General features: G+C 35.8%; 1 protein-coding gene across 1 annotated transcript in view; it reads left to right on the forward strand.

The window, feature by feature from the left end:
• Positions 1-2,138: 2,138 nt before the first annotated feature.
• The window catches only part of LOC138704427 (protein takeout-like), a 38,917-nt gene continuing 15,783 nt past the window's right edge, over positions 2,139-25,272 (forward strand). Inside the window, exons 1-4 of the mRNA XM_069832295.1 lie at positions 2,139-2,252; positions 9,757-9,849; positions 19,593-19,740; positions 21,804-21,937. Coding sequence (XP_069688396.1) covers positions 2,159-2,252; positions 9,757-9,849; positions 19,593-19,740; positions 21,804-21,937 — 469 coding nt within the window. The 5' untranslated portion in view covers positions 2,139-2,158. The remainder of the gene's footprint in view (positions 2,253-9,756; positions 9,850-19,592; positions 19,741-21,803; positions 21,938-25,272) is intronic.

Raw genomic sequence — 25,272 nt, forward strand, 5'->3', positions numbered from 1 at the left:
AATTTTGATCCCTGGGGCCCCAAAATTTTAAATTTTGTTTTTAATTTAGGTATAGAAATGTTTCAAAAATAATAATCTCCATTTCTATCACATTGAATTTTTCAAAATATTTAAAAGCATCGGAGACATTTAAAAAAAAAAGAAACTATGTACACTATAATGTACATCAGGCCTGAAGAGGTTACAGTAAAAATTCTGTAAAATACAGCGCAAAGTAGCAATTAATATGTCCTTCGTGCTATCCACTGAGTACTAATAGTTTAAATAAAATAAATATTAGTTGCTACTTTGCGCTCTATTTTACAGAATGTTTACTTTAACCCTCATTACCCATTTTTGACTTACACCACTTCTGCTCTGAACGGCTCAAAAATATACACAAGAAAGCAAAGAAGCAAGCAAACAAGCAAAAACAAACTAAACAAACGAAATAAATAAATAAATAAATAAATAAATAAATAAATAATATCAACTGCTGTTGCGTTTTTACCTACGACTTTAATGGATCCGGTTTCACTTTCCAACACATTGTTGTACACTTTTCCTGAATTTTTAAGCTGTGTCTGTATGTCACGTTGATAACATAATGTTCAGGGAATGGAGCTACTTGAGAATGTTGTGTTGCTTCAAAACGACAAAACCATCATAATATAACAATAGGACAAGCACATCCATTATAGTTTGTGGTAGCAAAGCCAATCCGGGACAGATTTACTTTGAATATTAATTTGCACTGCTGTTTATCAATCATCATCACATATCATCCTTTCACCTATTGATACAACCTATGATTTAAAAAAGAACTTAAACAAAAAAAAAGTTTACCTTGTGTTATGTTATTCACGGACAAGTAAAGCCTTCGTTTTTCTGAACCGACGCATGCGACGTGCGAGATACGAGGCCCGCCTCGCACAAATCCGGACTACATGAGAGATAGTGAGTGGCTTCTTTACCTGCGAAATGCGAGGTCTGTTTACCTCGCAGCCATAGAAACCACTCACTATCTCTCGTGTAGTCCGGATGCATGCGTCGGTTCAGAAAAAACCAAGGCTAAAAAGGCTGCGCCGCCAAAGTCTCTAATGATGTTAAGAGCAAGTGATTTTAAGTAAACTATGATGACTTCTAGTGAAAAAAATAAATAAATTTCCGAAGTAACATACGCGTTTAAGGGGAGAGGATGGTATTTTTTGGTGAAAAATGAGTAAATTTTCAAAAAAAAATTCTTTAAAATACCCTGTGATATGTGTGGAATGCATAGCATAACATTTTGCGGGTATTTGTGCCCTTATCGGATGTTGAGTCGCCATTTTTAAACTTTCTGCGTTATGGATTTTTAAATCACTCGCCCGATTTTCGAAAAAAAAAATTCTTTAAAATATCCTTTGATATGTGTGGAATGCATTGCATAACATTTTGAGAGTATTTGTGCCCTTATCGGATGTTGAGACATCATTTTTAAACTTCCTGCGCTATGGATTTTTAAATCACACGCCCGCTTTTATCGGTTTTCAGTAACTTCATTTTTTTGCTACTTTGCCAGACAAAAATGGATATAATTTCTGAACTATTAAAGATACATGCATGAAATTTAGAACACACATTCTTTTAGACCATTAGGAAACTTTTCTCTGTAACATAATTTTGTTAATTGATTTCAATTTAAAAATACGTCCGTTTGTTTGGAAAGGAAATCAGAAAATTGTTAATAAATTTTTATTGTTTATTTTACAAACGTAGGGACTAATATCAAAATTCTGTTACAGACAGTTTGTAGAACATGCTTTTGCAAATACATTGCCAAAAACTGTTTGAATATATCTTTAAAAACGGTTTAGATATATCGGTTTTAGTACAATCCTGCATTGGGTATATATATTTTTTTTTAAATTTGGGCCCCCAAATATATTTTTTTTTTTATTTTTATTTGGTTGAGTTACCACAGCTATAAGCTCTCTACACACAAAAAATTAATATTTTACACCAAATAGGAAAAAAGTTTTAAAAAATACCATCCTCGCCCCTTAATAAGGACGATTGAAGAGGCAATAAATGGCTTTAATTTCGTCTTCTTCGGAATGTTACGAATCTGAGTGTGATCATGGAGCCTGCTGAAGCTCGAAGGTCAGTGAGTTGTTGGGGCGAGGTGCTTTAATGCGACATGCATGGAGGCAGATCAACAGTCACCATGTCGACGTCTGCGGCGCTGCTCCTGATCCTCGGCTTCTGCGCCGGCGCACATGCGCTCAAGCTGCGTGAGTACATCACACACCGGCAAGAGTGTTAAGTTTATGTTGTATTACGTACGTGAGTAGTGAAATTCTGTTTCTGTTGCGTTTTTGAGGATACTTAAAGTTATACTGCCCGAACAGTGAAAGAAAAAAATCCTAAAAATAAATTATTATAGAACTAAATTACGTTAATGTAAACTATTCAAATGTTGACTGCAAACACACGTAGACTAATAACCAGATAGCGGATTTTAGTCCCGATACTGAACATTAGATGTACAGTCCGCGTCACCGTTTTTTGGCGTGTGAAATAAGTAATGAGAACGTTAATTCCAGTGTCTTATACAGGGACATCATTTTATTTTTACTAACATTTTTAATATTAACTTGCCTATACCTCTGGATCAACGCCGTTTGCTACCCCCTTCCACGACTGGAATTCTATGATACTGGCGTAATATACAAACAAATCACTTTACGTAAATGGATGAACTACTTTTCTTCCGCCCTATACCAAGTAAACTAGCAAATAATGCGCTTTTGAGTTTGATAATTTTCATTAAGTTTTCGTTTGATCAAAATACAGTACAGTATTAACAATGAGTGTTTTCACTCACGAACTGAGCTGTCCATGTGGACACTATTCATTATGCAGTGTATGTTATACTGTCTACAGCACATTAGCGTACAATATAGAGAATGAAGTTCAATTGAAAAATAATCATAATATGGATATTTAAACACATTTTTTAAAATGGTGGCCGTTCATTTCGATACAGGCTTCAGTTCTAATGTGCATATTATCGCACTATAGACTATTGTACCTAATCCCAATTACCAGTTTCGTTCTTCGTACTAGTAACTCATATTCAAATAATTCTGTACCTACTCTATAAAAGAGTACCTTACGTACTGTAAATTCAATCTTCACTTCTGCCCGACCCGCACAGAGAAAATTACTCATACATACTATCTACTGTCCGTCCAAGTGGTTATGTCGTAGGATCGTAGAAAGGGAGGAAATCACGTGACAGTTAGTTACTTAACGAGGCCCTTTTATTTAAATTATTTTAAACAGTTTTATAATAATACAGTACGTAGACGTCCAATTCCTAACAGAAATTAATGTTCTCAGAAAAGAGCTAAGACAGCCCAGCCACTAGCTGGCGAATAAAAGGTGGGGGGGAAACCGGGATACGACGTAGGCAAATGCACGACAGTACGTGTGCGAAAATGATTGAATATTGAAAGCTCTTTCGTCACTGGAAAACGCGAACATATTTTTGGAACTTACTGTTTACTATGACCGTAAGGCTACTGTATATGCGGTCTTGGATCTGTATGGAGGACGGTTGAACTTCATTAGTAGAAAGGGTGGGAGTGAAGTACATTCAAAAACTCTGGTACAATAAAAATTGAAGTAAAAATAAAATGATGTCCCTGTATTTATCGTAGTCAGTCTGACAACTGTGTTTGGCAAATGGCTGATGTGACGTGTAGGCATATGAAATGGTACTATTCTCAACTGGACTGGCAACATGCTCACAAACTGGGCACTATACTCTAGGACACACGCCAAAAATGCTGGCGCCAGCTGGAAGTCAGTTGCAGTGAACTCATTGCTACGCTCCCCACGTAAGCCAAGGGACGTGACTAGAGATGACTAGAGACTGGAGCCTTGAAGTTAAAAGAGAACGGAATTTGTGCAATGGGCCAATGACTTGAAGGGTAGCGGCGAGTGGATATCATTGATAACAAACGACGTCCGCATCAAGAAAAACAAACACACACAAACAATTGATTTATAAAGTAAACCTATACAAAAAAACACAATCTTTGCTGTAAACTTTTAACTTAAAATGTTACTGTTTCACAGGCACTACTTTTACTCAAATGGTTAAGCCTATATTATAATAATCTTTCCCGTAAAATTTAACTTAAAATATCAGTACAACAGTAACCCAGGTACTACCATTAATGAAATGTTTAAGACTAAATTACATAATCTTTGCTCTAAAATGTAATCAATATCTATACTAATAATAAATCTGTAGCCAGAATTTTTCTGGTAATTTTCGATTTTCCAAAAATAATTGGTGTTAACATGTATAATTAACCATCCTGAAACCGAAAATAGCTTTTTTGAAATTTTTGTTTGTATGTCTGTCTGTCTGTCTGTCTGTCTGTCTGTCTGGATGTCTGTTACCTTTTCACGCGATAATGGCTGAACCGATTTATATGAAAATTGGAATATAAATTAAGTTCGTTGTAACTTAGATTTTAGGCTATATGGCAATCAAAATACTTTATTTAAAAGGGGTGTTATAAGGGGGCCTGAATTAAATAAATCGAAATGTCTCGCTTATTATTGATTCTCATGAAAAATGTTACATAACAAAAGTTTCTTTAAAAATAATTTCCGATAAGTTTTATTCTATACAAAATTTTGATAGGACTGATATTTAATGAGATAAATGAGTTTTAAAATTACAATGACAACGCCATCTAAGGTGCTGTACTGAAATAAAAACAAATGACTTCGTCTATAAGGGGCATTGGACAACAACAATCGAAAGCTATTAAACATAGCCTAAGGGAATGTTTCTGTGTTTGTATGAAGTAATATCGGAAGCTAATTAATTGTTTAATTATTATTTCATCAATGGAAAGTGTAGTTGCTCTATATGGACATAATTCTACAACGTTATTACAGTAACTTCTGAAACATATAGCAAGTAATATGAAGTATATAGATTAAAACTAAATGATATGTCAATTTCCATTAAACTATGGTTGCATGCAATAACACTTAAGAAACATGTTAAAGGAATTGTCATTGTACCAAATGATTGCACTCTGGACCAAAATTACCGCATTTTAATTATTTAAATACATTTTAACTTAAGTAACATATTAAACGATTTATCTTTCTATCAAACACGAATGTTCCCTGGATCAAATTTCCTATTTTAATTATGTAATTACTTTATATTTATTTCTAACAAGTGCAGCGGAGCGCACGGGTACGGCTAGTTTAAAATACCGGTACTACTCTAACACAGGTAGGCCTACTGCTCTTGTTTACAGATACGGAATTAAGAAATGGCCTGAGTCTTTGTAGCAGTCGTCTATGTATGCAACAAGCTTCGCAAGACTATCTACTAGTAGCATACATTTAGGCGCCCTTGTTTACTGCACATGCGCAACGCGTTGTATCTGGAACTTAGTAAAATTAGGTGACTCAAGTTTTGTTTCTGGGTCTCTACAAGTGTACTTTTCAATGCAATTTTGAAAGTGCTTGTCTTCAACTTCGTTGAAAGGAAAGTTGGGTTTCACATCATTTCACACAGATATCTGCAAAACTCGTCCGCTGACACTGAATTACTACTTTAAGGTAAATCGTCAAACTCGTTTCTTTCTATCAATATTAATTTAATAATTTGTTTCTTTTTCTTTTTTTAATTAAAGTGATGCTACTGTAAGTACAGTCTTTTAGAACAGATTATGACAGCCTTACATAAATTACAAACAATTATTTCGCCACTTATACATACTGTCTTCCGAATTCCTTTACCCACTTCTGTACTTTTGTACACAGATAGTTTTAAACTATAGTCGCGTCGCTGTTATTTCCGGCGTTACTTCTCCTCTTTGCTTACGCCTTAGGAAGTGAAGGTTCTATAAAGTCTATGTAGATAGTATCGTTCGCCATTTTTGTTCTTTCGGTGCCGAGCTACCAGACGAGGAATCTATTTGCCGCACCGTTAAACATTATCATGTCGTAGCTCCTATGATGATAAATCAAACGCACTGTAATTGAGCGGCAAATAACTTCTTCGTGTGCTAACTAAAGAGCCAAAATGACGGGAGATTATATTAAGTATTTATCGAGCCTTAGGAAGTGCATAACGTCATCAGCAGTATATGAAAAGATGCACATGTTTAAATGTAGCCGACCTGCAATGTGATTGGCTGCCGGAAATAAGAGCGACGGGATTATAGTAGAGCAGAGCATAATATCATAAACATTGCCTTACTGAAGTATACTATAGTTCTTTAAGGGTAAGAAACCTGTTCTAGGGTGACCTTAAAGTTCATTCATTTGTTGGTGATTGTGAGCAGAGTCTGTACTGAAGGGCACGTACTGTATTGTATATCCCGTGCACACTTATACTCATTTCAATATTGTGAGACTAAGAAAACGGGCTTTATTGATGACGTTATCTTCGAATACTTCATGAATTTCCTGCGAGGAAACATTGACAGTGTGTGCCATCGCTGACTCCAGCTAGAAAACTACTTTCTTCATAGTTAATTGAGCAAAAAAGGGTTGCAAAATATTTTGAACATAACTATCACTACCGTTTTGTTTCTTCATAAAATTGGATGTATTACTCTGCCACCGCTAAGTGCGCATCACACTCCAAATTTTTTGGTCATGTAAGGATTCTCATATAGCAGATTTGGCTTCTTTTCGGAACGGTAATATTAACTTATTTATGCATATACAGAGCTTTCATTTTAAAACTTCCCAGTCTAAGTAACTATAAAATTTAAATTTAATTTAATTAAAAAAAGAACAAGTCAATTTACATATTGACAGGGAAGTTTAAAATCAGTCTTAACTGATTATTAAGTTTCAACTCCTCACCTCTAGCCACCCCCACTTTTAAATTTCAAATAGCACCCCTAACTTGTGATACTTAAATTTGAAAGAGTATTCAATAATAGTAATATGCGTTACAAGAGCTGTATGTTGAAGTTTTCATGTTCGAGGAAAAGTTTGAAAAAGCGAAACGTAGTTGAGCTTTTTTAATTTCCGAGAATTGAAAGAAAACATACCGCTCGTGTATCGTACATTATTTTGTGCGAAGATCGTTTATTACATACCTGAAAGAGGAATTTCTAATTAGTTGCAATGAAATCTCCATCTTGGTTTCTCTTCAATCACGACAATTTATCTATCTTCAACATTGTTGCTTTAAAATGTTTTCTGTGTTTACTATACTCCAGCAGGCCGTGATATACGTCTGTCTTTTTTTTCCCTCCCCCAGTCTATAAATGCGAACTTAAAACAAACGGTAAAGTTATGTAATGATTTATTTTTCATTTTAATATTTTAACAATATTATTTATATAACATAGCTATTGCAGTAATAACATCGGCATCTGGAATCTTGTTCATTTTTTCACGGCTTCCTTAATGTTACTTGCATCACGAATGCAGTAACTTTAGTGGAGTAGTAGAGTTTACTTAATTTTCGCAAATATTTAAAAACAATAATTAACACTGCAATTTAGGTGAAATTGCAGTGGTAAGTTTCCAACTTGTAATTATTACTATATTGAACGTCTCTAAAAATAATATGTTAAAAGCCTAAAGCAGTAAAATCAATATGTCACTTAAGCGGTAAGAAGAGTGAAATTGTTATGTGTGTTAGGTTGGGAATACTGAATGTGGAATTTTACACTTTCCGCGGATTTGTTTTGTGCGGAAACCAAGCAAATACGCACGATCTCGCACAAAATTGTTTATAGGCTACATCTAATTCATTTGCTTTCCCATCTTTTGTTTCCTATCGTCGTCTGATAACCTGTATTGTTATTGTCAGTTGATTGTAGAATGAAAACACAGTTTATTTTGTGCAATTCCCTAAACTTAATCAATAAGGATGATTTCTGTTCTCTCTTGAAGGGTATACAACATTTTAAAATAATTTAATACACAAACACAACTACTACAGGGACATCATTTTATTTTTACTTCAATTTTTATTGTACCTGAGTTTTTGAATGTACTTCACTCCCACCCTTCTACTAATGAAGTTTCAATTGTTCTCCAGACAGAATCAAGGCCGCATATAGTAAAAAGCACTGAGTTATTGAGTACAGTACGTTCCAGAAATATGTTCGCGTTTTCCAGTGGACGAAAGAACTTTCAATATTGAATCATATTTTCGCACAGGTACTGTCCGTTTGCCTACGTCGCATCCCGATTTCCCCCACCTGCTTCTGCACGCCCCTCTGTAAAAGCAGGGGTGTCTTAGCTCTTTTCTGAAAACATTAATTTCTGTTAGGAATTGGACGTTTACGTAATATTATACAACTGTTTAAAATAACTTAAATAAAAGGGCCTCGTTAAGTAATTAACTGTCACGTGATTTCCTCCCTTTCTACGATCCTGCGGCATAACCACTTGGACGGACAGTAGATAGCATGCCTGAGTAATTTTATCTGTGCGGGTCGGGCAGAAGTGAAGATTGAATTTACAGTAGTCTACGTAAGGTACTCTTTTATAGAGTAGGTACAGAATTATTTCAACATGAGTTACTAGTACGAAGGACGAAACTGGCAATTGGAATTAGATACAATAGTATATAGTGCGATAATATGCACATTAGAACTGAAGCCTGTATCGAAATGAACGGCCACCATTTTCAAAAATGTGTTTAAATATCCATATTATGATTATTCTTCAATTGAACTTCATTCTCTATATTGTACGCTAATGTGCTGTAGACAGTATAATATACACTGCATAATGAATACGTTCGCATGGATAGCTCAGTTCGTGAGTAAAAACACTTATTCTTAATACAGTGCTGCATTCTGATTAAACAAAAACCTAATGAAAATTATCGAACTCAAAATCGCGATATTTCCTAGTTTACGTAAATGGATGAAGTACTTTTCTTCCCTCCTATACCTAGCAAAGTGATTTGTTTGTGTTTTACGCCGGTATTTTCGAACTCCAGTCGTGGAAGGAGGTAACGAACGGTGTTTCCGGTTCTCTAAAGGTATAGCCAGGTTAATATTAAAAATGTTAGTAAAAATAAAATGATGTCCCTGTACATTAAATGCTCTATAGTCTTTGTAGTTTTATCCTCTTCAATTCTAATCAATAATAACAATAATCCAGGTTGCCAAGCGACGATAGAAAACAAAAGATGCGAAAACAAATGAATGAAGTGTATAAACGAATACTCTTTCAAATTTAAGTATCACAAGATAGGGGTGCTATTTGAACTTTTACAGTGGGATGGCTGGGGTTTTGTGGGTGAAAACTAATATGCAATTAAGATTGGTTTCAAACTTCCCCCTCAATATGACGTATTTTCAGTTTAATTAAATCCTATTTAAGTTATATAGTTATTTAGATGGGAAGTTTTGAAATGAACACTCTGTGCATGTATATATACACACACACTCTAATTCGGTGAAAATTTTTTATTTTATCTTTATTATTATTATTATTATTATTATTATTAAGACAATAGTCCATTTGCGACATCATTTCTACCTATGAAAAAAAAACTACAGTTTCTCAAGTGTTTTTTTCTAAAGCAATACAATAAAGAGAACGAATGTGCATTGTATTCAACAGATATTTCTGTTATCTCTCAAATTACAAACATTGAATGTATATATGACAGTTTTCTTCAGAACCCTTATTGTTCATGACAGAGGAGAATAATTTTCAATCACGTAAGAATTAAAATGAAATTTATGAATTGTGTTTCTATTTCAGCCTCCTACATCAAGGCGTGTTCCAGAAACGACCCAAATATCAACGACTGCGCCAAGAAAAGTGCCACGGAGGCCATTCCTCACTTTATCAACGGTAAGCTCTAAATTTATTCATGTTTTTCACTTGCATATCTTGATTAAATTAAATGAAAATAGCAGAATTTCTAGTTATTTTGTCACAAGTAAATATTATCTGATAATTAGATATCTGGATAGATAGGAAGGATTGACAGATAGACTACTGGTAAATATAGACATACTGGTAGACAGACATAAGCAGACATACAGACACCCAATTAGATATACAGGGACATCATTTTATTTTTACTTCAATATTTATTGTACCTGAGTTTTTTAATGTACTTCACTCCCATCCCTTCTACTAAGGAAGTTCCAACTCCACACAGAACCAAGATCGCAGATAGTAAGCAGTACTGAGTTACTGAGTATAGTACGTTCCAGAAATATGTTCGCGTTTTCCAGTGACGAAAGAGCTTTCAATATTGAATCATATTTTCGCACAGGTACTGTCCGTTTGCCTACGTCGCATCCCGATTTCCCCCACCTGCTTCTGCTCGCCCCTCTGTAATAGCTGGGCTGTCTTAGCTCTTTTCTGAAAACATTAATTTCTCTTAGGAATTGGAAGTTTACGTAATATTATACAGCTGTTTAATTTAACTTAAATAAAAGGGCCTCGTTAAGTAATTAACTGTCACGTGATTTCCTCCCTTTCTACGATCCTGCGGCATAACCACTTGGACGGACAGTAGATAGCATGTCTGAGTAATTTTATATTTTCGGGTCGGGCAAAAGTGAAGATTGAATTTACAGTACGTAGAGTAGGTACAGAATTATTTCAAGATGAGTTACTAGTACGAAGGACGAAACTGGCAATTGGAATTAGATGCAATAGTCTATAGTGCGATAATATGCAAAAAACGAACTGAAGCCTGTATCGAAATGAACGGCCACCATTTTCTAAATTGTGTTTAAATATTCATATTATGATTATTTTTTAATTTAACTTCTTTCTCTATATTGTACGCTAATGTGCTGTAGACAGTATACAGTAATATACACTGCATAATGAATACGTTTGCATGGATAACTCACTTCGTGAGTAAAAACACTTATTCTTAATACAGTACTGTACTTTGATTAAAGAAAAACCTAATGAAAATTATCGAACTCAAAATCGCGATATTTCCTAGTTTACGTAAATGGATGAACTACTTTTCTTCCTTCCTATACCTAGTAGAGTGATTTGTGTTTTACGCCAGTATCATCGAACTCCAGTCTTGGAGGGGGGAGCAAGCGGTGTTTCCGGTTAATATTAAAAATGCTAGTAAAAATAAAATGATGTCCCTGTATTTATAGTAGAGTTCAATGATTCGTTTATAATTTCAATTCGCATTTGATCAGGAATTACACATTACGTATCCCTGGTCTTGATAACGAGCTTAATTTATTATTGTATAAAGAGCCACTGAACGATGAAAGAGGACATTAGATTTCTGAACAGCTTAAAGAAATAGGCTGGGTAGGCTACAGTAATTGAGCCTAGAAAGCGAAAATATAGCTACCTGATGTGAATAAGATGCAACTTACGTGAACTTGCTTTGTCTCCTCAATTCAGTAGGCCTATATCAGCGATGTCAAAGAAAGAGCGCATGAACGACGTTCGATTCCTTCGCGTGCTTACGTGCTGGAGTGGAATTCCGTAAACACAGAAACGAGCAAGACACAGGGGCGGACAAAGTGAAAATGATCTGGTGTCCAGATGTAATAATTCCTTACACCTTTGTTTATACATTTATATTAAATGCAATTATCTGATAGCTAAATAATTTATATATGCTTTACAATAGTCAGCCAAGGTTAGTAGTTTTGCAGACTATTATAGCAGAGTACTGTTTTAGTAAAGGCTGGTTCACAATAAACCGGAAAGGAGAATCGGAACGAAAACGAAAACGGTAAAATTGTTAAAATGTACACATTTAAATGTGAGCATTCACAATTGACGAAAAGCTTGCCGGAGCCCGATCGGGAACTGAGAGTTGGCCAAGTTTCAACTTTGGCGTCCACGTTTCCGATCACAGCCCACTAGATTCATTCTATTGCCATCTAAAAGCTATTTTGTCGTCGTATATTTTGTAGCAAGAAGACCGCGACATAACCTATGCATTATTTTGTTCTGTGCTGTGCATCATGGAGCAAGCTTTATTTCATGAGATTCTAATCTTGAGTGTTGAGGAAAATCCTCACGTTTACGATAAGCGGCGCGCCTCGTATAAAGATGAGAAAATGAAGGAGAATACGTGGCTTTCAATAGCTGCGTCTTTGAACACCGTTCCTAAGTGAATCATATTTTATTACTGTATTGGTTGTATTACACACTACATATTCATGCTTCAATTCAATAACTACTGTTGTGATCATTTCTGTTCTATTACAAATGTTTCTTCTATAATTATTTTACGTTATGGTAGACTTAAAATAGGTTGTGCTAATAAAGATGCATGGGCATATTTATAGTACCGTACCTAATGAAATGTTTCAGTTGAAATTTCGAAGTTGGTTAACCTGTGTTTATGTTGGCTGCCTTGTACTCATGAGAGAACTCCATTGGTCAATTATACACAAATAACATCAGAATGCGTAATATCGACTTTACATATCTTATTGACATGCATATCGATATCATAGTCGTCTATATTCTCGGTTTATTGTGAATCAAAAATTGTCATATTCACGTCTTCTGCTTCTGGTTTTCATTCTGGTTCTCGTTCCCGGTTTATTGTGAACCAGCCTTAACTTAAAAATAATATAACAGAATGATTTCTGAATATTCTTGGTTATTACAATTACTACCTTCAGTAATAGCGAAAATAGGGAAAATGAATATTGCAAAATGAAGTTTAAGGAGAATAGTCAGCCAAGGTTAGTTTTGTAGACTATTATACCCGGCAGCCATATGAACTTGGAATTTTAATGTTTGTTTTTATTGAACATTGTCTATAATTACGCTAATGTGATTCTGACAAAAACATGATTGATTGATGATTGATTGATTGATTGATTGATTGATTGATTGATTGATTGATTGATTGATTGATTGAATACTGTTTTACAAATAACATAACATATATAATGATTTCTGAAAATTCTTGGTTACTAAAATCACTACTTTATCTTCTGTAACGGCGAAAATAAGGAAAATTAACATTTCAAAATGAAGTTTCACCAGAATCGTTCCTACGATTTCTGTTCGATACCAGTCTTGTAATATTTGGTACTATGTTATTGAAGTAGTAAGTCGAACTGTAGCACGCATACCGTCATCAGATAATTTGGCCTTTAGTCTTGACTTTGGTAGCTTCATAAATTAAAAAAATATATATTCACATACATATAAGCTACCGAAAATTGTTATAATTTGAGTTGCAAATTTACGGACCATAGGGTTCAGTTCAGGGCTCAAACATTTGTAAAAGGTAAGGAGGTCCTGATTATTATTATGTGCATGTTTTAACAACGTTGCATTCCCAATACCAATTATTTCCAGTGGCGTAGCGTCAATGTAAGCTAAAAAGCTCAGCTTCCCCAGTTAATAATAATTTCATAATAAACCTGCAGTTTATGAACAAAATTATTTATTAATTTTAACAGAGTTTATATTTATGCCTTAAATATTGTGATGCGGCAGCTCAGGATGATTTGTGATGCAGCAGTAAACAAGAAGCCTGCACACACCAGCTTCCAAGCAGACTGGTTTCTTACACTCATTCTTCTGTGTAACCCACCCCGCAGATTTTCCATCCCTTTCTAACTAAACTACACTGGTCGCAAGGCTCGCAAGAAGCTAGCTTTGACATTGATAATAAGTAGTTTCCGAGTTATCCCTTTTCGTAAGTTGTGTTCAGTTGATGTGTTAGTGTGCATTGTGGCTGATATAATAAATAATGAGTGAAATAACAGTTCCTGACACTAATTTACTTGAATTTTTTTAGGACAATTCTATTATCAAGACTGACTTACGAACAAAAGTGTGATCTAAAAAACAAATGACCGACTCCCTTGCTGTCAATGAAGGACACAATCAAAAGACCGACGCATACTTACGTAATGATACTAATACTATATCTATTGACCGTTAATATTGTAATTTTTCTGAGTATGACAGGGAGTGAGCTAATGTTATACGTATACGTGTCTATTTGTTAGGGATATGTGTAAACCGTGAAATCATATTTTACTACGGTAAGTACCATTTGAGGTCATGCCTTATTGGTGTTACGAGGTTCCAACCATTCTTCGACTGCTGACTTGATATTGAGTACTATTTATTTTAAGACTATATTTTTGTAATACGTTTTCTCATATTGCATGAAAGACAACTTGAGTTAGCTTCCCCTGCTCAAAATTTCATGCTACGCCACTGATTATTTCTAGCTGCAATCTAGTGGTACAGTTTCTATGTTTGCAGCAAGAGGTCGATAGAAAATTTCTAGTTTATTTGGCTGGGTGCATGATTAATGCCAACTGTACATTGTACAACCCTCACTGAAGCACGTATTCGTAGCTGCGTGCTCTACGTGCTCCAGTGACGCAAGCGTTCTCGTAGCGCTCTGATTGACATCCCTGGCCTATAAAGACTCAACGTCTTTACTCGGAACAGGAAAGGCGCAATGACGTAGTTACTATAATACGAACTCAAGGACAAGGTAAAGCATGTACGTAGCCTATATGCCCTGGAGTTCATTCTCCTGTTCACTTTATTGCTCTGATTGGACTTGTTTTTGTTTGAAACAGGTTTTCGACACTAGCTGTTGTTCTTGAATGAGGTAACTTTTTTTTTTCGTATTGTCCTGGAAATGTTTGTAGTGTAATAAAAATCTAAATAAATCGATTAAGGAAAATATTTATAAAGTGTTGAATTAAGGACAAAATTCTATTCTAAAAAGGAAAGAAATATAAAAGTTCTGGTTTGCGATGATATCTAAATACTTCTCTGATATCTAATTGGTAGGCTAAATTATTTTCGCGTCTATTAGAAGAAAATTTTGTGTTGTATTGGTGAGGAAGCAAGACCTGGCATGAGAGCTCTGCGAGAAGAGAAAGAATGAGCTTTCAAAAAGGAAGATTCTTTCAGGATGGTTAAACAAAACTGTTTGCAAAAATATACCGCATATCAATTTAGTCCACTGTAAACCTCTAGGGGTCATATACAAAGATATTCTTAGCGCGGGCTTCCAGTGGATGATCAGCGAACTAACGTTTTTCGTATTCATAAACCAGTGTTAGCGATATGATATGATATGATATGATATGATATGATATGATATGATATGATATGATATGATATATAATGTTATATGATATGATTTATAAAACAGTTACTGTATATTACCGGTTGTTCTGTATGGCTGTGAAACTTGGACTCTCACTTTGAGAGAGGAACAAAGATTAAGGGTGTTTGAGAATAAGGTTCTTAGGAAAATATTTGTGGCTAAGAGGGATGAAGTTACAGGAGAATGGAGAAAGTTACACAATGCAGAGCTGCACGCATTGTACTTTCACCTGACATAATTAGGAACATTAAATCCAGACGTTTGAGATGGGCAGGGCGTGTAGCATGCATGGGCGAATCCAGAAATGCATATAGAGTGTTAGTTGGGAGGCCGGAGGCAAAAAGACCTTTGGGGAGGCCGAGATGTAGATGGGAGAGTAATATTAAAATGGATTTGAGGGAGGTGGGATATGATGGTAGAGACTGGATTAATCTTACTCAGAATAGGGACCAATGGCGGGCTTATGTGAGGGCGGCAATGAACCTCCGGGTTCCTTAAAAGCCAGTAAGTATATGATATGATATGATATGATATGATATGATATGATATGATATGATATGATATGATATGATATGATTCCTGTACAAATAATCAGTCGATAGCCGGGCTAGCGAAATGTCTGTTCATAGCATCCTAGGTTCGGACGAGATTGGGAGTAACATTATTATTCCTTGGAATTAGCCAGTTTTAAGGCTGAAGAAGAAATCTCGCGCCATATGCTGAAAATATAACAAGGAAAATCGGATCCGAGGACAACGATGATGATGATTGGTGTTTAATGATTTACGATTGATGATGATGGTAAATACAGTCGTGGTAATCATACTCAAAGTGTGTCGCTCTATTTTCGTGCAGTATCATAGCTCCCCTCTTAACATTTGCACGGCTCTTGGTAGATGGAAAAGTTTCGGTTATAAAATTGCGTATAATTAGCATGCTTTCAAAGTCAGCCTGCATCTTTTCGTAATACATGTCTCACGTTCTTCTATTACAAACTCGAAGCTTATCAGAGATGCATTAGAAGCCAGGGGGTTGCCCTGAGAGTTGCAAAACTTCATAGAGGAACTTGGTCAAGGTATCCAGGAGCCGGTTTTTGTAACGTCATTGCAAGTTAGCTCAGGTTGAAACCTGCTTTGAAGTGCCAAATACTGTACTTTCGCGAAATTACCGCTTGAGTGTTTTAGAAAACAGAGGAGTTGAAATGTAGCGAAATATATAACTGAAATAGGGACTTTCATAATCCTACTTTTAGCAGACAGACCAGCCTCATGGGCTAGTAATCAATCTGACTACAATTAATGAGGTTCCGGGTACGATGTCCGTTTAGAACACAGGAATTTTTCCTTAAAAGGGAATGTTTCTGTGTTCGTTCATGGTCTGGGAATTAGATTAGGCTTAAGGTTAAAGACCTCTCCTGGCACTTCATAATCATCCTATCATAATATCATCGGGTCAGCGTAACTCCGCCTTCCAGGAGTCCCAACCTCAGAAGTTGTTTACAAATAAGCCATTGGTAGGAGAGACCAGAAATATCAAATGACAACCTGGTGGCTTTGGAGAAAAAAAATTTAACAGACATACGTAATACCATATAATGTAATGTAATGTAGAATGGTTTTAGTAAAAGCACAGTATTAGTATTAGATTAGTAGGCTCTGAGTATATTATGATGCTTTTCCAATTCACTACCGGTTAAAGCAAGGAGATGCACTATCACTTTTACTTTTTAGCGTCGCTCTAGATTATGTCATTAGGAAAATTCAGGATAACAGAGAGGGTTTGGAATTGAACGGGTTACATCAGCTGCTTGTCTATGATGATGACGTGAATATGTTAGGAGAAAATCCACAAACGATTAGGGAAAACACAGAAATTTTACTTGAAGCAGGTAAAGAGATAGGTTTGGAAGTAAATCTCGAAAAGACAGGTTTGGAAGTAAATCCTGAAAAGACAAAGTATGTGATTATGTCTCGTGACCAGAATATTGTACCAAATGGAAACATAAAATTTGGAGATTTATCCTTCGAAGAGGTGCAAAAATTCAATTATCTGGGTGAACAGTAACAGATATAAATGACTCTCGGGAGGAAATTAAACGCAGAATAAATATGGGAATTCGTGTTATTATTCGGCTGTCATTAGTCTGATGTCAAAAAATCTGAAAGTTAGAATTTATAAAACAGTTATATTACCGGTTGTTCTATATGGTTGTGAAACTTGGACTCTCACTTTGAGAGAGGAACATAGGTTAAAGGTGTTTGAGAATAAGGTGCTTAGGAAAATATTTGGGGCTAAGAGGGATGAAGTTACAGGAGAATGGAGAAAGTTACACAACGCAGAACTGCACGCATCGTATTCTTCACCTGACATAATTAGGAATATTAAATCCAAACGTTTGAGATGGGCAGGACATGTAGCACGTATGGGCGAATCCAGAAATGCATATAGAGTGTTAGTTGGGAGGCCGGAGGGAAAAAGACCTTTGGGGAGGCCGAGACGTAGATGGGAAGATAATATTAAAATGGATTTGAAGGACGTGGGATATGATGATAGAGACTGGATTGGTCTTGCTCAGGATAAGGACCAATGGCGGGCTTATGTGAAAGCGGCAATGAACCTCCGGGTTCCTTAAAAGCCAGTAAGTAAGTATAATACAATATACAGCACTGTATAGTACGATATAAATACAGTACAGTATATAATAATGAATAAACTGTCTCGCGCTGCAATGTGGCAAAGTATTGACCGATAGGGACAATACGTGCGTTAAGTCTAGTCGTTTCAAAGACTTAGAACGAGTGTAGAGAAATAAGAAGAAAAGAAAAAACGGAACGAACATGTTAGAAAGATAGAAACATCGATAGGAAATTTGTACTATACTTCGTGACAAACTGTCAATGGTTTCACGGCTCTAGCGAATCAGAGGAGTACAGCGTTGTCTAATCGAGAGGTATCACTATCAAAAGAGACAATCGGCGCTCAGGTATTTCATTCTGAAATCCATAAGAGTCCCAGATATATAGGCAATAAATTTCTAAGTACATCGAAAACAAAAAAAAAAAAAAAAAAAACATAATTGTAGCTAGAAACTCTCCCTCTGTACAATTATTTTAAATACACTAGTTGTAGTAGCCTAGTTTTCGATCAGCAACGCAACGGGAAATTGATTTCTCTCTCTTCAATTCTGTTTCCGTCTGTTTCATACGGACAAGCGATATTACTACGTCGCAGCGATCTGCTATTGGTTCTCGCCGTATGCAGGAGATTTGCATTTCAATATAGTATACATGATTGCATTTTTTTCAGTCACCAGTCCATGCCTGGTCTCGGTGGTTGATCAACAACGAGATTCTCTTACATCCATCCCAAAAATAAGACAATATTACGGCATACGGAAGATTATCTTATTGTTTACAAAAACAAGCGCCGAACTGAGAACGAACTATAAATATTTAAAGTAAGAACAAACCTGGAAAAAAGAAGTTCTGAAATGGCTTAAAGAATCAGTAGTCTTGAAAATATGAAAAGTATGCCAGTCATCCAAATCAAAGCTTATATTGGTAAAAAGAAGAGCGGAGATATGTTCAGAAAAAAAGTTTGGAGCACAATTAATTACAAAAGTATATTCAGTATATTCAGTGTTGTACAGTCAGAGCACACAAAATTGTGCAACTAACAAAGTCAGTAAACAACAGAACAATAAAATTAATTTAAAAACTCTCAACAACGTTGACATTAAAAAACTCATTAATTTCATAAAATGGTTTGTTGATTAACCAACCGGAGACAAGTCTGTTAAAAGACTTCCTTTCCAGATTAAGAAGTTATCTCGGAAATTTTTTTTGCTACTTTTAAAGACATAATAAAATAATTATTCATTGTTTTGGTGAGCCTACACTTAGGTATGTCAAAAAGGTATTGTATATATGAACATCATTCCTATGTGTCAACATTTGTGAGTTTTCTTTGACGAAATTTAGGGCTTGATAAATATACAATGATGTTAGTCATAATTTTTTCATTCAAAAATAACGGTCTGCAGTGTGCCTTCATTGATGAATTAGTTACAATTCTAATAGCTTTTTTTTGTAACATAAGTACCTTATTAGTATGAGTACTATTACCCCATAAAAGTAGTCCATAAGAAATAATACTATGAAAACAAGAAAAATAGACAAATATAATGTAATTCTTTGGAACATACATTTTCAAATTTCGCAGAATAAATATTACTCTTGACAATTTTTTACAAACAGAATCAACATGGTCTGCCCAAGTAAGTGTACTGTCCACAGTAATACCAAGAAGTTTAAAATTATTATTTTCCATGACTGTACTACTAAATAACAAAGATGCAGTTTTACTTTCATTTAAAAGAAATTTATTAGAACTAAAGCATTTTTTCGCTTTATTAAAAACGCAATTAGTAAGAGTTTTCAATTCATTAATATCACTATGATTAATGTTGCATTGCTTCTTGTTACAGGAGATCCTAAATACAGGATTCCTCCGCTGGAGCCAATTATAATTAATGAATTGAGTGTGAAGAAAGGTTCAAATAATTTCGGAATGGAATTCATCGCCACTAATGCTGAAATGAGGGGCCTCAAGGACACTGTGATCAGAGAAATCAGGTGAGTGCACGCACGCACGAGGTAAAGCAGGCATTTAATTTCTACTCTAAACCAATCTATAAGAAAGTTATCAAGGAACAGCAGAAGCTACGTGCCTTCGACCTATCTTACGACTAGAGCGTCGCTTTCTATGCTGGAAATCAAGGATCAAATTTAATTAAATTTTAAGTAGAATTTTTGGAAGAAAATTACTGCGACCGAACGGATTTCTCGGAGCCATTTAAACATCTAAAAACGAAAAGTTGATCTGGTTATCACATACCTACATAATTTAATAAACAATACTTAACATGGAAAATATATTTTTGATCCTGATTTACTACACATTAAAATGTTCATCATTTTTTAAAGTCACCATAAATGATGCAGACAATTGCGCATCGGATACCGCAAATCACATGTCCAAACTAGGCTATTTAGTCTGATTTTCCAGTGCGATACTCGTATTACACAGTTATAGCTCTGACTACCCTTACAGTTGAAGACCTAATTTTCTAGAGGTGCTAAGTGCCAATTGTTTCAAATGTCATTTTATTCAATCTCAGGAAGGAATATCCATATGAGAATATCATACCGTACTAAATTCTCTTTGTCGTAGTTCAACTGTAAGTGATTAATTTATATGCCAAAAAATGGTGTCAGAGGTATCTCAACATGCATTCCGCAGTGTATTTTAATCAATATCTCGGGAAGTTGTTTTTGGCACTTAGTACCTTTAGAATGTTGTATTCGACAGATAATGGAGAAAAAATGGGAGTATAAGGGTACAGTACATCAGTTATTCTTAGAATTCAAAAAAGCATATGACTCGGTTAAGAGGGAAGTATTATATAATATTCTTATTGAATTTGGTATTCCCAAGAAACTAGTTCGATTAATTAAAATGTGTCTCAGTGAAACATACAGCAGAGTCCGTATAGATCAGTTTCTATCTGATGCTTTTCCAATTCACTGCGTGCTAAAGCAGGGAGATGCACTATCTATCACCTTTACTTTTTAACTTCGCTCTAGAATATGCCATTAGGAAAGTTCAGGATAACAGGCAGGGTTTGGAATTGAACGGGTTACATCAGCTTCTTGTCTATGCGGATGACGTGAATATGTTAGGAGAAAATCCACAAACGGTTAGGGAAAACACGGAAATTTTACTTGAAGCAAGTAAAGCGATAGGTTTGGAAGTAAATCCCGAAAAGACAAAGTATATATGTATGTCTCGTGACCAGAATATTGTACGAAATGGAAATATAAAAATTGGAGATTTAACCTTCGAAGTAGTGGAAAAATTCAAATATCTTGGAGCAACAGTAACAAATATAAATGACACTCGGGAGGAAATTAAACGCAGAATAAATATGGGAAATGCGTGTTATTATTCGGTTGAGAAGCTTTTATCATCTAGTCTGCTGTCAAAAAATCTGAAAGTTAGAATTTATAAAACAGTTATATTACCGGTTGTTCTGTATGGTTGTGAAACTTGGACTCTCACTCTGAGAGAGGAACATAGGTTAAGGGTGTTTGAGAATAAGGTGCTTAGGAAAATATTTGGGGCTAAGAGGGATGAAGTTACAGGAGAATGGAGAAAGATACACAACGCAGAACTGCACGCATTGTATTCTTCACCTGACATAATTAGGAACATTAAATCCAGACGTTTGAGATGGGCAGGGCATGTAGCACGTATGGGCGAATCCAGAAATGCATATAGAGTGTTAGTTGGGAGGCCGGAGAGAAAAAGACCTTTTGGGAGGCCGAGACTAGATGGGAGGATAATATTAAAATGGATTTGAGGGAGGTGAGATATGATGATAGAGACTGGATTAATCTTGCACAGGATAGGGACCGATGGCGGGCTTATGTGAGGGCGGCAATGAACCTTCGGGTTCCTTAAAAGCCATTTGTAAGTAAGTAAGTAAGTAAGAATGTTAAGTCATCAGTTTACACACATTCTCATATTCAGTCCGCACAGTACAATAACCAAGAATCTCCTTGTTTTGCACAAGTTCACAACTTGATATGAAGTACTTCAATGCATTTTGAATACAACTTCAACATATCGTGTGCAGGCTCGACCTGAAAAAGCAACACATCGAGTACGACCTGCTTTTCCCTGAAGTCAACATCACGTCCCGTTACAACATATCCGGCAGAGTGTTGGTGCTGCCCATCACCGGAGATGGAATCGCCGAAATTAATCTGAGTAAGTATACAATGTTCGCAATATGGCAAAGCAAAACCAGTCGCTAATATATGCTGTTGATTTGCATGATGTCCAGAACCGTTCTCCCAGACTTCTTTCTTTAGAAGGTGAGGTACTTTATTCCTAGGGATTCAATTTCTACGAGATGTAAAGTCGTTATTTCTGATTAGAGAATTTTTATGGTCTAAGTTTATTTTACACAGTGTAAACACAAAAATTAAACGATGTAACATCTGTAGTTTTCTTATGAGTTTAAATGCAATGTACATGGCATGATGGCATTGACCTTCAACAACCCAGGTGGAGGGGTTTGTTTCCCAGATGGTTGTAGGGCGCAGAGTTGCAAATTCTCGTAACTCATGTATTTTAAAAAGCAAGTTTTTCTGGAAAACTATTCAAAATAAAGCAAAATGGTATTTGACTTTTCTGTTGCTCTTTACTTAAGTAATCGCCAACGATCATGTAGGCCAGGGCTGGGCACATTACGTGATTCTGAGAAATGAGCGCTGTGTGCTTTAAAGAGAGGTTCTTCCGAGCGCTGTGACGTATGCATACTGAACGTCATTCAGTGTCGGTGCAGTGGTGACTCTGCAATATGATGGCGAACTTTGAAGACGGAACTTCCGCTTATACACTAAAGCGTCCCGCTACTTCCAATGCTTTTAATGTATCATGGGAGGGGGGAGTTCTTTTTGGTAGAGAGCAGTGGACTAGTAAAGTGTTTTATTTGGCATAAAACACTCCAACTGATTAAGAAGTTCAATATCCAACGACATTATTCTTTACAACATGCTACTGAATATGACGAATATGTTGGTAATGAATGCCATAAATTAATACAACTTAAAGGAAATGTTTCTCAGGTACATTATATTAGAGTATCTATTTGATATTTACATTGCATTATAAGTTATTATACATTTAGTAATATATAATTTTAAATTATACAAATATTATGATATACTATACTATATCACAATCACAATCCCAATCTAAACACCAGGTCATAGGAGAGCAATTCCTGCCATAGAACATCCCACTATTCATCCTCTTTTACTGTCTCAGTCCCCCCCGTGAATGAATTTCTCTACCTCAGAAGATTAGGGGGTGCCAGACAATAACCACTTTCAAGAAAAGGCTAAACGGTTTCTTACGGGCGCAGTAAAATTGAAGTTATAATTGTGATCGAGTTTAATAATTTAATTTAGTTTAGGTATGACTAGGCGGCCAGGTAGCTCAGTTGGTAGAGCAGCTGGCTACGGACTGGAAGGTCTGGGGTTCGACAGGTGACAGGATTTTTTCTCGTTGCCAAACTTTCAGAACGGCCCCGAGGTTCACTCAGCCTCGTATAAAATTGAGTACCGGGTCTTTCCCGGGGGTAAAAGGCGGTCAGAGCGTGGTGCCGACCACACCACCTCATTCTAGTGCCGAGGTCATGGAAAGCATGGGGCTCTACCTCCATGCCCCACAAGTGCGTTCATGGCATATTACGGGGATACCTTTACCTTTACCTTTTTAGGTATGACTATCATAATTACATAATTATTTTATTGGTGTTGCGAAGATGAAAAGAATTTTCATTGTATTATATTAATTATGTATTATATTGTCTTATATTGTAGTATTGTATTGCTTTGAATTGTATTGTATTGTATTATATTGTATTAATTATGTTATATTCACAGCATTGTACTAGTTTTCTATCATACTGGTTGGGTGAAAGTGAAGGCCGAATGGCCTTAACTCTGCCAGTTAAAATAAACCATTATTATTATTATTATTATTATCATTATTATTATTATTATTATTATTATTAATTTATGGTCATATATCACATCATATCATATTATATCATATATCATATGATATAATTATAGGCCTATCATATCATATATCGTATTATCATATTATATTATATTATATTATATTATATTATATTATATTATATTATATTATATTATATTATATTATATTATATATTATGTATTAACAGGATGGCAATAATGCACTTAGTGAATCGGCTATGAGAATTAGCTACAAAATTTGCCACGAAATTGCAAATGAATTGCAAACATTCAACGAAGGTGAATTCATCAAGCGATGTTTAATTATATTGGCAGATGAACTCTGTCCACAGCAAGTAGGGGAAGTGGAAGCCATACGCCTGTCTCGTAGAACCGTGGTGAGGAGATTGCAGTATGTGCGTATGGGTTATGTAAATAAGCTTAATGATTTGTGTGTGTGCATAGATCGAAGTCTATTTCATTAAATTAATAAGAGTGTTATAAATTCTGTAATGTACAATGGACTGATGTAATATCCTTATAAACTATTATGTACTGACAGACTGAATGAATAGAACAACCGTGGCTCTTGTTATATTAATGCAGGGAAGGTAGCTGTAATGCGAGTCCGCCACTGCGTGAGCGTTCTGCTCTGGCTTGGAATTGAATTGCCTTGCGGAACGAGAGCAGCTCTGGCCGACTAAATGGAGCCGCTCTCATGCCCGGCCCTGATGTAGGCGCTGAATAAAATCGGCTCTGTGCGATTCGTCTATGTGTACTACCCGTCATTGAAACGCTGTTAAGATGTCCTCCCTGTTTTCAAACCGTTTCCCACCCAGCGGCTACTTCAGTTGCGGAATGAGATTAAAGTCGCATGGACTGAGATCAGGCGAGTAGGGAGGATGTTCCAAGATCTCGCAACTCCACCGCTGCAAAAGGTTCCTGACAGGTGCTGCAGTGTGGGCTGTTTCGTTATCATAGACGATTGCGCCATTGTCCAACAGTCCTGGACGTGTCCTCCGAATTGTACGCCGTCCACGTTTGAGAGTCTCCAACAACGTGCAACAGTTCGATAAGGCAACAAACTATCACCCAATGCTTCTCATTGCTCAGAATGATACTGACGAGCATTTCTGCGACGAAGAATTGCAGTTTTCATGTATGACGGCTGTTCAACTTAACTTACATTTATCTTGGAGCCTACAGTCTCTAGCATACTAACTTTTGCGTGTGCTGTCAACTAGCCACCAATGCACGCAGAAGCAATCTGGTGGTGGCATCACGTACAGTGTACAACAGGTTTTCGAACGTATATACTGAACTAATCACATTTCCTGTTATTCGGAAGATATAACATAGTTGTTATGACTTATAAAATGACCCTCGTATATACACATATGGTCTGTCCAAAACATCTTCCGACCTGACAAATGGCGCCTTTAGCATATTATCATGGCAACCATTCAAATCAACCAATCACGAGAGACGCGTAACCATGGTAACGGGACGGTGTTGCCGTGTCTATGTTTACAAGTTGCACGTGAATACCAC

The sequence above is a fragment of the Periplaneta americana genome, chromosome 1 (genome assembly GCF_040183065.1).
Source record: "Periplaneta americana isolate PAMFEO1 chromosome 1, P.americana_PAMFEO1_priV1, whole genome shotgun sequence".
Classification (NCBI taxonomy): domain Eukaryota; kingdom Metazoa; phylum Arthropoda; class Insecta; order Blattodea; family Blattidae; genus Periplaneta; species Periplaneta americana.